The sequence below is a fragment of the Phyllostomus hastatus genome, unplaced genomic scaffold, assembly GCF_019186645.2.
Source record: "Phyllostomus hastatus isolate PE091 unplaced genomic scaffold, TTU_PhHast_1.1 phas_contig_196, whole genome shotgun sequence".
Lineage (NCBI taxonomy): Eukaryota > Metazoa > Chordata > Mammalia > Chiroptera > Phyllostomidae > Phyllostomus > Phyllostomus hastatus.
The window spans coordinates 21,741,266-21,753,472 of NW_025333709.1; the positions used below are offsets into that span (position 1 = coordinate 21,741,266).

Consider the following 12,207-nt stretch of genomic DNA (forward strand, 5'->3'; position numbering starts at 1 on the left):
ACGAAGTGAGAAGATGGCCATTTGTCACCAGTTCCATTGGACAAAAAGTGCCGGACTTTTTTCCTTCCCCATTTCTTTGACTTTGTACATGATCTCTCTTTTAGAAAATTCTTTTTCTACCATGTCTAACTGGAGAGCTCTTGTTCATTTTGTAAGTGACAGCTCCACATTTTCCCTTATCTGTCAAGACATCTAAGATCTCCCAAAGGGATCAATTGGTCCTCTGTGTCAGCCCATTCTTTGTGCACATCTTATATCATCTTGTACTATTATTAAGTTCTTTTTATCATTTATCATCACTCAGCACAAGTATAACATAGAACACACTAAAAAATGTTAGGTGAATTAAAGGAATTAATGAATAAATTTGTGGAAATATAAATTATATTATTAATTCCCCTATATTTTTGACAATGCTAAATTGACATAATATGCTCTGTTATTATTAGTGTTAGATATGGTAGGTGCATTTTCTCCAACCAGTGGAGCATAGAACAATTGAATGAGAATCTGTATCACTGATTAAATAAATCTGTATTTATTTAATATCTTTCCTCACAGGGTGAAAGCCAGGTGAACATTTTCTATGGAAACAGAAACACAGTGAAACAATCCATGCCTCATAACATAATAAAGATAAAACCTGGTTGACGCCAAAACATAGTCTGACTATGAAAATTAAAGGCCCTTATTGCATTACATTCCTGCATGTCTGAATGATTTCTGGGGAAAAGATGAAAGTCCTTTAATTGTGAGCCAGAAAAGATTTCTTGACAGTAACAAAGGGGAAATTTATTAAATGGAAACATTTCATGTCATATAAGAAATATTTTAGAGAGTCAGATGGAAAGAGTTGCTCATGAAAAAATGGTCATTTCTACATAATGCTCTTGATTTTAAGATTATCTTATTTAAATGTAATGTGTGAGTCAGACACAAGAATATTTGTAAAACCTTTGTCAGATCACACAATAATAAAATGGGCAAACTGGTAAAGCTACCACAGAACTCAAGAAATTGGATATTATCCATACAATTGTGTCTCCTTACTTGCCCCTCCCCTATTCCATCCTCAGCCTCACTACATAATTGTTCTTCATCATACCAAAGTTAACCACTATTTGGACGTTTCAGGTCATTTTTTGCATATATTTGTTTTATCTTTATCACATATCTTTATTCATCTCTATGCAATGTCTTCCTAGGCTTTGTGCTTGATGAAAGCAAAGAAGGTATTCTACCGTGGGTAGTCCTATGGTCTTGCTTTTTCATTTCTAGTTGTATAGATTCATTTTCGCTTCTATATAATATTCTATTGAATAACTACATATTTTATTTATCTACTTTCCTACTGATGGACAGTTAGGTTCTTTCCCTTTTTTTTGCTAATGCAAACAGCACTGTTATAACCACTCTAGACCCAAAGTGTATTAAAGTACTTCCGAGTAAATAACTAGAAAACTAATTGTTGAGTTATAGGGTATGAACACATTCAATTTTCCAGGTTTTACAAAATGGTAGAACTTAATTATAAACTCCTGCTATTGCTCCTCATCTTCTCCAGCCTTGCATATCATCAGATTTTGTGATTTTGAAAATCTGATAGGTGTAAAATGGATCTCATGTGGTTGTCAACTACACTTTTCTGATTACAGTGAAAATGACATCTTTCATAATTTCTTCAGTTAGGCAGCTTTGCTTTCTTCTATGTGAAATATCTGCTACTTTTCTTTGCTCATTTTAAATTTTTACCTTGATTTGTAGCACTTCTTATCACATTCTCAATGCCAGTCCTTTGTCAGTGAGTGACCTGTATTTTCATATTGATGTGCTAAATTTATTAAAATTTTCTTTATAATTAGTGCTTTTTTATCTGTTTTCTAAAATCATCTATCTACTGAAATAATAAAATAATTTCATCTTTATTAGCACATAATTTTAAACGTTTGAATTTTATGTTTTCAATTCAACTGAAACTGATTTTTACATACAGTATGATGTAAGAATTTAATTTTTTTCCATGTGGATAACATATTCTCCCAGCATTGCTATTAAATAGTGCTTTCTTTCCCCAATGGTCTGTAATGCATCCTCTGTCATCTAACAGATTTCCTTAGCCTGAGCTGTTCCACTGGCTTGTCTTTTTATCTACTTTTGAGCCAATCTAATACTGTTTTAATAATTATGGTTTTATAAGAAGTTGATATCTGGTAGGTAAATCATATCATATTCTCCTTTAGGGAAAATTTTATTTTGAAATGTTTCCATTTATATAAAATAGAATCAGTTTGTCAAGCTCCACAGAACAAACTTTGTTCGGACTTTGATTGTAATTGCCTCTGACGATAGGTCAATTTGGAGAAAAGTAAAACCTTTACCATACTGAGTCTTTTAAGCTTTATACTAATATATACTTCTTACCTGTGTATCTAATGTCTTCCAATGACACGTTATAAAAGGTACCATACATGGACTACACATGCTTTGCAAGACTTATTCCTCAATCCTTTATAGTTTAGGTTGCTATTATAAATGGCATTTAAAATTTTTGTTTTTGTTGGAGATATGTGTATAAGTGAATATAGTGGATTTTCAACAATGGCATTGAAGCTAGCATCTTTCTAAATGCTCTAGTTATTTCTAATATATTTTGAGGATTCCTTCAAGTGTTCTATGTAAACTCTTACATCATCTTCAGGCAATGACAGTTTTGTTTTCCCTTCTAGTCATCACGTTTAAGTCTTTAATCAATTTGGAGTTAATCTGAATACAGTTTCAGATAGGAGTCCAATTTTATTCTTCTGCATGTGGATATCCAGTTTTCCCAAAACCATTTAGTGAACTGAGAATCCTTTCCCTATTGTGTTTTTGGCATCCTTGTCAAAGATGAGTCAATTATAGACGTGTGGATTTATTTCTGGACTCTCTAATCTGTTCCAGTTGGTCTATATGTCTGTTTTTATGCCAGTATCATACTGTTGTGATTACTGTAGCTTTGTAATATATTTTGAAATCAGAAAGTGCTATACTTTGAGCTGTATTTTTCTTGCTCAAGATTACTTTGGCTATCCAGGTTCTCTTTGGGTTTTGTATGAATTTTAGGATTGTTTTCTGTACTTCTGTAAAGAATTATTATAAGGATAGTATTGAATCTATAAATCACTTTGCATAGTGTGGATATTTTAATAACATTAATTGTTCTTATCCATGAGCATGGGGTGTCTTTCCATTTACCTATATATACTTTTTCTTAAAATATAGTTTTACTGAGCACTTCAGTTACTATTTCTGCATATCAAACTACTCTAAACAACAACCATTTCATTATTTCTCATGAATTTGTGGTTTTGGGGGAGGTCTCACAAAATGGTTCTCTAGTTGATCTTGCTTGGGGATTGTTAACCATTTCAATAAGATGGTTTCTGAGGCTGGGAAGTTCAAGAAGACTTCATTTGCATGCCTGGAGCCTTAACAGTGATCGCTGGAGCCTGGGCTCGGCTGTAGACAGAAACGGTTGGGCTTCATTCTGTCTCCATGTACTTCCAACGCCTTTTCCTTCCCACCTGACTTCCCCATATGGCCTCTTTCTGCCACGTGGTCTTTCCAGGAGCGTAGCTGGACTGCTTACATGGAAGATCCCAGGGCTTCAGAATGTACAAAAGCAGACACCACCAGGCTTTCTTAAGTCTTAAGTTTGGAATGATCAGATCATCAGTTCTGTAACTTTCTGCTGGTTAAAGTGAGGGACAGAGGGAACTCTGGGTCATTGTGGGAGAGCACTACACAAGGGCATGAATAGTAAGAGGTGTATGTTCAGCATCTTTGGAGACTAGCTAAGGCACAAGATTCTAGATTCACATTGATTTTTCTTTTACTCATTTCTTTGGAGACATTATTCCATTGTTTGTGGATCTTTTTTAAATTGATGTTGTAAAGATTGCAGTGAATTTAATTTTCAGGACTTTATGGGTTATCTGCTTTATCTTGTTGGCTACTTTTAAGATCTTTTCTTGGTACTTGATGTTCTGCATTTTTCTATTAAGTATTTAGATGTAAATTTTTAAAGTTTTTTTCTGAATGAAATTCACTGGGCTTCCTGAAGAATACATTTCTATCTTTTTACTTTTCTGAAAAAATCCTTCCATTTTTTCTAATCAAATACTGTCTCTTTCTCATTTTACCTATTCTGTACTTCTATATTTCCAATTAAATGTATACTAGGCCATGTCTTTCTAAATTCAATATTTCCTTTCTTCTCATTTATATTCCCCCCTTCCTGTCTCTGTGAACTATATTCATTGTAATTTCTTCACATTCCAATTCCAATGCCACAAATGTTGAATACACTCTTAAAATCTACTTTTGATCTATCATTATTAATTCCAGCAGTTATGTATTTTATGTGTTAAGGCTCCTTTTTTTATTAGCTCTTATTCAAATCTCCCCAGTCATTCCTGGAAATCTCTGGCTGCCTGCTTATTTTTATGATACTGTCCTTTATCTTATTAAGCTTTTCTCAAATAGTTGTTTCCATTCTGTAGCTACTTATTCTGATATCTGTGGTCTTGGAGGGTGTTGCCTGTTGCTTCTGCTGTCACTCCTGGTATTTACCTCCTCATATGTTTGGGGGCTTTTTTTCTGAGCATGAGTGGAGGAGAACTCTGCAGGCATAGAATGAAGCCTGTTTCCTCCAGATGCCACTTGCTTCTGTCTCTGCTGAGAACTGGAGCTACTGGAGCCTCCTTAAGAATCTTGGTTAAGATCTTGAATAAACCTTTCGTGGTTGGAATCCCAAGGATCACAATTCCTTGCTCTGATCATTATTACTTACATTTTTTTCTCCCATATCCACACTGTTGGGAAGAAATTTGTCCTCCTAGTAATCCCATCATTTCCGTTTATTACCCCCTCATCTTCAACCCTGGCTTCATACATTTTTTGGAGGGGAATTTGGGACATTCCTTTGAGATTCCTCCTGCTTATTCAAGCCAAAGAATATATTAAAAAGAAGGTTTATCAGGATCTAGTTCTTTAGCATTAGGGAGGGAGAGGCCATAGATTACTTATTCTCTTGCTTTGTTATTTATCATTTTGGATTTTGTGTATTAAATGTTTAATATATTAGAGATTCAACTTAAACAGAAAGGATTATTTTATTTATTTTACCTTTACTGAGGTATCATTGACAAGTAAAATTGTGAGATATTGAAAGCAGACATCATGGTGATTTTAAATGGGTACACATTATGAAAGGGTTTCTCCCATTTAGTTATTTAACACATACATCACCTCACATATTTATCTCTTTTATTTTTATTTTTTAGTGATACTGTTTAAATTTTACTCTCAGCAAATTTCATTTACATAATACCATGTTATCAACTACGGTCACCATATTTCACATTAAGGAATGATAATTTTAAAATCATATATCCTGTATTTTTTGTTGCACTCAACAACCAGTAGTATATTGTTTCATTTAATAAAGTAAAATGGTTTCAGTAAAATTTTGGAGCAAATGTTTACTGAGCAAACATAATTTTTCACATTTATTAAACTTGGAGGTAGTGTACTAGAAATATTTTTAATGTATTATATACATTTAACCTAAAAGCATATAACATTAATTGTGGTATGAAAAACCGTGTGAGGAAGAATTTAACTTTATTTTTCAAATAAAAAAATTACCACTCAGAAGAGCCACCACCATACTGAAGAACAGAGCTGGAGCCCCAACACTGCCTGACCGCAGGACTTGACTGTAAAGTCACGCTAATTGAGACAGTGGTATTGCCTGAAGAACAGACAAATAGATCAATGTAACAGAATAGAAAGCCCAGTGATAGATCCACGTAAATATAATCAATTGATCTTTGACAAAGATAAGAACAATACAATGGAGCAAAGAAGTCTTTTTAACAAATGCTGCTGGAACAGCTGGACATCCACATGCAAAAATAAATCTAGACACAGACCTTGTATCTTTCACAAACAGTAATTCAAAATGGATTACAAACATAAGTGTAAACTGCAAAACTATAAAACTCCTAGGATATAACAGATAAAAATCTGGATGATCTTTGGTCTGGTGATGATGTTTTAGATACAACAGCAGAGGCACAATCCTTGAAAGAAATAATGGATAAGCTGGACTTCATAAAATGAAAAACTTCTGCTCTGTAGAAGACAATGGCAACAGATGGAGAAGATAAGCCACAGACTGGGAGAAAGTATTTGCAAAAGACAGATCTGAGAAAGGATTGTTACACAAAATGTACAAAGAACTCTTAAAACTCGTCAATAAGAAAACAAAAAACCCAATTATAAAAATGTGCCAAAGACCTTAATGGACATGTCACCAAAGAAGATAGCAGTTGAAAAATAAGCGTATTAACAGATACTTTACTTCCTATGTCATCAGTAAGAAGCAAATTAAAACAACAGTGAGGTACCACTACACACACCTGTGAGAATGGGCAAACTCTAGAATGCCGACGACTTCCAATGCTGGCAAGGATGTGCAGCAGCAGGAATGCTCACTTGCTATTCGTGCAAATGTCAAAGGGCACAGCCACTTTGGAAGACAGTTTGCAGGTTTCTTACAAAACGAAACACACACTGACCACAAAATCCAGCAACAGCACTCCCTGGTATTGACCCAAAGGCGTTGAACACTATCCTCATAAAAACCTGCACACAGATCTTATGGCAGCTTTTTCATGACTGCCCAAACTTGGGAGCAACTAAGACGTCATTCAGTAGGTGAATGGATAAATAGTATCTGTGCAATAAAATATTCAGTGCCAGAAACGGATGAGCTATCGAGCCACAAAAAAAGACATGGAAGAATCTTAAATGCATACTGCTCAGTGAAAAAAAGCCATTTGGAAAATGCTTTAGACTTTTGATATATGCTATATGACATTTTGAAAAAGGCAAAACTCTGGAGACAGTAAAAAGATCATTGGCTGCCAGAGGTTGGGGTGGGGGAGGGATAAATAGGCAGAGCATAAAGAATTTCTAGGGTGGTGAAAATACTCTGTAACATTCTATAACGATGGATACACACCATTACACACTTGTGCAAACTACAGAATGCACAACGCCAGGAGTGCGCCCTAAGGGCAAAATATGCACTTCTGGTGATTATGACGTGCCAACGCAGGTTAACCGAGTAGTACAAATGCTGGAGAAGGCTATGCATGTGTGGAGACAGGAGATAGACAGGAAATCTCTGCACCTTCCCCTCAATTTTGCCATGAACCTAAAACTGTTCTAAAAAAATAAAGTGTAAAAGTTTTTAAAAGAAATTGTCCTTGAAAAGTTCCCAGTAATGTCTGTTTCTACTTGTAGGAACAAAATATTGAAGGATTTTGGAGCAGATCCTTTATATTTTGGGTAAAGTATGAGTGTTCTTTCATTGTGTGGCATTAAGGCATTTTTCTGGAACAGAAATGCAGCCTGGAGTAGATACCTGCTGCTTTTATCTTCTCAGCCACTTTATTTTGGGGGAATTATACCACAAATTCTAGAAACTTTCCTTTCTATCTATATGGATATAATGGGATCTTTCATATTCTTCAATGACCCTGTTCATTGTGATTGAACACTTGACCCAAAATGGGCCAATTGTGTAATTCCCTGAATGCCTGGAATTTAGGACATGGAACGAGTCTTGAACTCAAGAAACAGCAAGGTCAGTTTTTCTTGAATAAACAAATTGATTTAATAAAGGTTGATTATGTTTTCTTGGATTCTTAGTACATCAAAATATTATCTTTTGTGGAGTAAGATCAAATGCTATTCTTTGCTAGGCAATACTAGTTGGAAAGTTTGCTAATAGCCCATGGGGTGGAGCAAAAGTACGTTTGTAGTTGTTCCTATGGAAAATAATACAATAATTAATAAATAACAACACAAAAAAACTGTGTTTTGCATGCTCACAACTGTAAACTACTTTCGCCCCATCTGTATATAAAAGGAAGCACTTATTTGCAGAGTTAAAAACAGCTGGGATAAGTGAGGATGCCATCAAATCATTTAATTTCCACAAGAATTATATCTGCAATAGTAAAGCCTAAACTTGCGGAGATGGGTGTGTTAACTGACTTTCTTGTGGTGGTCATTTCGTAATAAATACACCCATCAAATCATCACATTGTGAACCTTAAAATTACACAGTTATATGACAATTACATCTTAACTGGAAAAAAATGAATTCTAAATTCGATCTTTATATCATTAAGGACTTGATTTTTTAAGTGACAGAAGAAAAGCCAAAAATTTATGAAATGGAATTTTTTGGTGCATATAATTTAAAAGTCTGGTGATATATTTATCTTTACATACTTCTTGAACCAGAGTGAACCCAGTCTCTCGCTTCTCTTTCCATCTTCCTCTGTGCCAATTCCATTTGCTGTCATGCTCGTTCCGTGTGCTGCAATATGGCTGCATCGTCATAATTCCAAGATCAGTGGAAAAGAGGAAGCTTCCTCCCCCCAGAAATATACATAAAGACCCAGAGTGTTATTCTAACTCTAAATTGGTCACAAACCCCTCAAGGAACAGACCACTGGGACCACAAGAAAGATGAGTTACAGAGTGATAAAAACTTAGTCTCCCAAGGGCTTATGCCTACAGTCTTTATGTCTTGCACAAGCTGTGTGGTCATCAGAGGCAGGCTGCTTCTTGATCATCCTCACTCTGGGACTCACACGAAAGGGCAGCCACTGTCTGTCTCTGTCCTGGCTGCAGAACAGGAGTTTGGATAGACCCACAGTAGCAGTTAGATGCTTGGCCTCTCAGGGACACGTACTTCCTTTTTTCACTATTCATTAACCAGATCTAGTCATAAGCCCCACTCAACCACCTGGGACAAGGAAGTGCAACCCTATCATGTACTCGAAATGGGGGGAACTTGGATTTTTTGGCAAACAGCATTACAAAAGGTCAAATGCACTATTTGGCTGGGGTTATGCGCCCGTCTAGACCTGAAAGTAGAGTCAGCCCCAAGCAATTAAAATTCTCTAGGTCCCACAGAAAATTTAGGCTACTGGTAGGAAAAAGTAAGAGTTGCCATCAGGAAAAAATATATATTAATTAAGTTAGTTTCTAGTAAATAACTAAAATTTTGGATTCAGTAATGTGTGTATCTTCCTGTGTTAGTAAATTATTAACTTCAAGAGTTATAAATCAAAAGCTGAGAACTTAATGCCATTTTTTCCCCATCCTCTTGATTTTGATCTGGTTAATTTCCTCCTGAAGGAATCAACACAGTCTAAACTTTTTAGAGTAGACATTTTAAATCTAGTTCAGTTGCTAATTTATGGGTCAGAGCTCAACCTGTGACCCTAAGGTGCTTTTAGGCATAACTAATTCTATTTAAAAATAAAGGTGTGTGAATCACACTTGGGTTTTCATTTTTAGTACCTGGCTAAAATGGTTCTGTTCCCTCATGGATTGCTGCATCATTAGGTTTTTGGGGTTTTTTAGTTTTTTTTTTGTTTCCTGAAAGATGTTCAGTATCAAGGATTTTTCTTCCCTTAGTTGTGAGGCAGAGATATCCATCCAAGTGACTTCAAGGAAAGAGGAATCTATTGTGAGACTGCCACAGGTAATCTCTGCCGTCTCCATCTCCAGGATTATGCAGATTGTTTCATCTTCATTTTTTCTTTTGCTTAGCATCTGCCCATTTATTTATTTTTTCTTTCTTAATGATCTCTCCACTTATTCACTTTCATAGCCCAGGGCACTGCAACCAAAGGAAAATGCCAATCTCTGAGCCTCTTACTCAGTCAAGTTCCAAAGAAAGAGAACCAAATTCCTTTTGGTATTGGAAATTGGTCAACAGTTAGTCAGATCAGCTCTGGTTGGGAGAAAGCACCCCATGTAACAAACAACTGCTTCTTTCAGGGCGTGTTGGTGGGGCCAGTTAGGCAAGAAGGAGAACTGTACAAAAAAAGCTAATTGGCTATGTCTGCTGTTGGAATTAGGATGCCAATATTAAAACCACTTATGGTAACTACAATGATAAGTGCTTTAAATAGTAACTCATTTAATCCTCTAATGCAGATACTGTGATTGGTCTCACATTACAGATTAGAAAACTGAAAGATAAAAGAAATTTACCAAGGGCCATGCAGTTAATAAGAGGGAGAGCCCCCTCAGGATTAGAAAGAAGGCAGTCTTGTTCCACAGTCGGTGGTCTTACCTATTATGCTATATTACTACTCTTGACTATCCTAAAGCATCCAAGTTTATGTCAGAGAGTGTATTAATCTTTAGGGAGCATTCCCTTAACTTTTTTACTAGTAGGGAAATGCTTCTCATTCTCCAAAGCTCATCTTAAATATCAGTATTTTCACTTCTCGAGCTTCCCTGAGCAAACACCATTTGTACTCCCTTAATGATCACACAGATAATTGTCCTGTGATTGAATAATATGGTAATACTGTGAGATTCTGTAGCACAAGGGTGATAAAGTTCTTATCTTTGTAGTCCTGGTGCATAGCATAATTAGTGGCACGTAGTAGATACTTAATGAACTGTTATTAAATTATTCATTTAATGAAAAACAGAAATGCATTAAATATAATTTATGCTATGCAAATTTCATCAATTTCACTTCTGCTGTCATTACATAGGGCAAGAAGTGCTTCCATAAGAAAACCTGGGAACAACGCCTGTGAATCTTTGAAATTACTGGGATTCAGAAGCCGAGACAGTGGTTGGTTTGGGCTTGATGATGTTGCGGTGAGGGCCGTGCAGAGTGGCTTGGTATCATTTGAATTGTGTGAACACTTAGAGAGGTAATTCAATAACGAACAATAAAAGTTGATGATATTCTATCCTGATGATTTATCACTGGCGTTTACAGAAACGGGAGGATTAAGTGTTTATTCTTCAGATAGGAATATGAATAGTCCCTTAGGGTGTGCTTAAAAGGCAAACCAGAACTGACATGAATATGCTATCGGTAATTTTATTTATGATAGCTTAATAACTGCTTTTGGAAACCATTCATAACTTAAAAGTTATTTCCACAGGTTTCTTCTAACTCCAAAATAGTTTTAAAATAGCACCTTCATTTCTGAAATTCCATAATGATAGTAATTAGCTGTTCATATTATGCTCATCTCCTAACTATGTATATACAAACTGAATTTGTTATTTCTGTGTCCTCATTTCCCTTTCTCATTTCCATGTTTTCTAGACAGCTCATTATGAGAAGAGTTTTATACTGTTTTAAGGTTCGTGAGAAGTAGACATTCACAGAGGACAATCATGTCCAAAGATAACCTTTATTTCATCATGGAACATCTCACATCTATAATTGTCTTGGGTCAGGTTCCCTAGAAAAGAGTCTAAGATGTAAAGGCAAGTGATTTATTGAAAGAGGGCCCTCAGGTGAATCCTGAGAGGGAATGGAAAATGTGGGTAGGGCAAAAGAAGAAGGCGTGAACACCTTTGGTTCCAGCTGAAGTTTAACGTCAGCCTGATGCCCCAGCAGGGCTGTGCAGTGTGAATGCCAAGGTGTCTGGCTTTCGCCCCTGCATCAGTCATCTCTGTCTCTGGGCCTGGGGCTGCTCTGGATTGACGGCTCCTGTGGGGCAGCTATCTGGAGAGGAGTTGGGTGATGGGTGCTCCACCCAAGCGGAGCAGCGTGTATTAATTTGCTAGACTGCCTGAAAGAAAAGTAGTAAAAACTGGGAGACTGAAACAACAGAAATTTATTGTTTCAGTTCTGTACCTTAGAGGACCCAAATCAAAGTGCTGTTAGCAAGGTTCATTCCTTTGGAGGACTGTGAGGGAAGGATCCAAGTCTTTCTCTTCGGCTCGTAGTTGGCTGTTGTTATGTGCCCCTGGCATTTTCGCTGTGTGCAGATCACTGTGCCCAAATTCCCCTTTTTATGACATCCGTCATATTGGATGGGGGCTCATCCTAATGACCTCATATTCACCTTGCCTCTGTAAAGACCCTATCCCCAAACAAGGTCACATTCTGAGGTACTGAGAATTAGGACTTCAGCATATGAATTTGGGTGGAGGAGACACAATTCAGCCCATAGCAGGGGCCATCACAACAATCCTTGCCGTACGTGACAGAGAAGAATGTTGCAGTCCCTAGTTAATTATGATGCACATTATTTGGTGTCTTATTGCCAGTAAATGGATGATTTTAATCATTGCTCTCCTCTGTATTTTGAA

General features: G+C 36.2%; 1 protein-coding gene across 1 annotated transcript in view; it reads left to right on the forward strand.

Annotated features, from left to right (window-relative positions):
- DTHD1 (death domain containing 1) overlaps positions 1 to 12,207 on the forward strand; it is a 54,071-nt gene that overhangs the window by 14,423 nt on the left and 27,441 nt on the right. Inside the window, exon 6 of the mRNA XM_045834583.1 lies at positions 10,644 to 10,808. Coding sequence (XP_045690539.1) covers positions 10,644 to 10,808 — 165 coding nt within the window. The remainder of the gene's footprint in view (positions 1 to 10,643; positions 10,809 to 12,207) is intronic.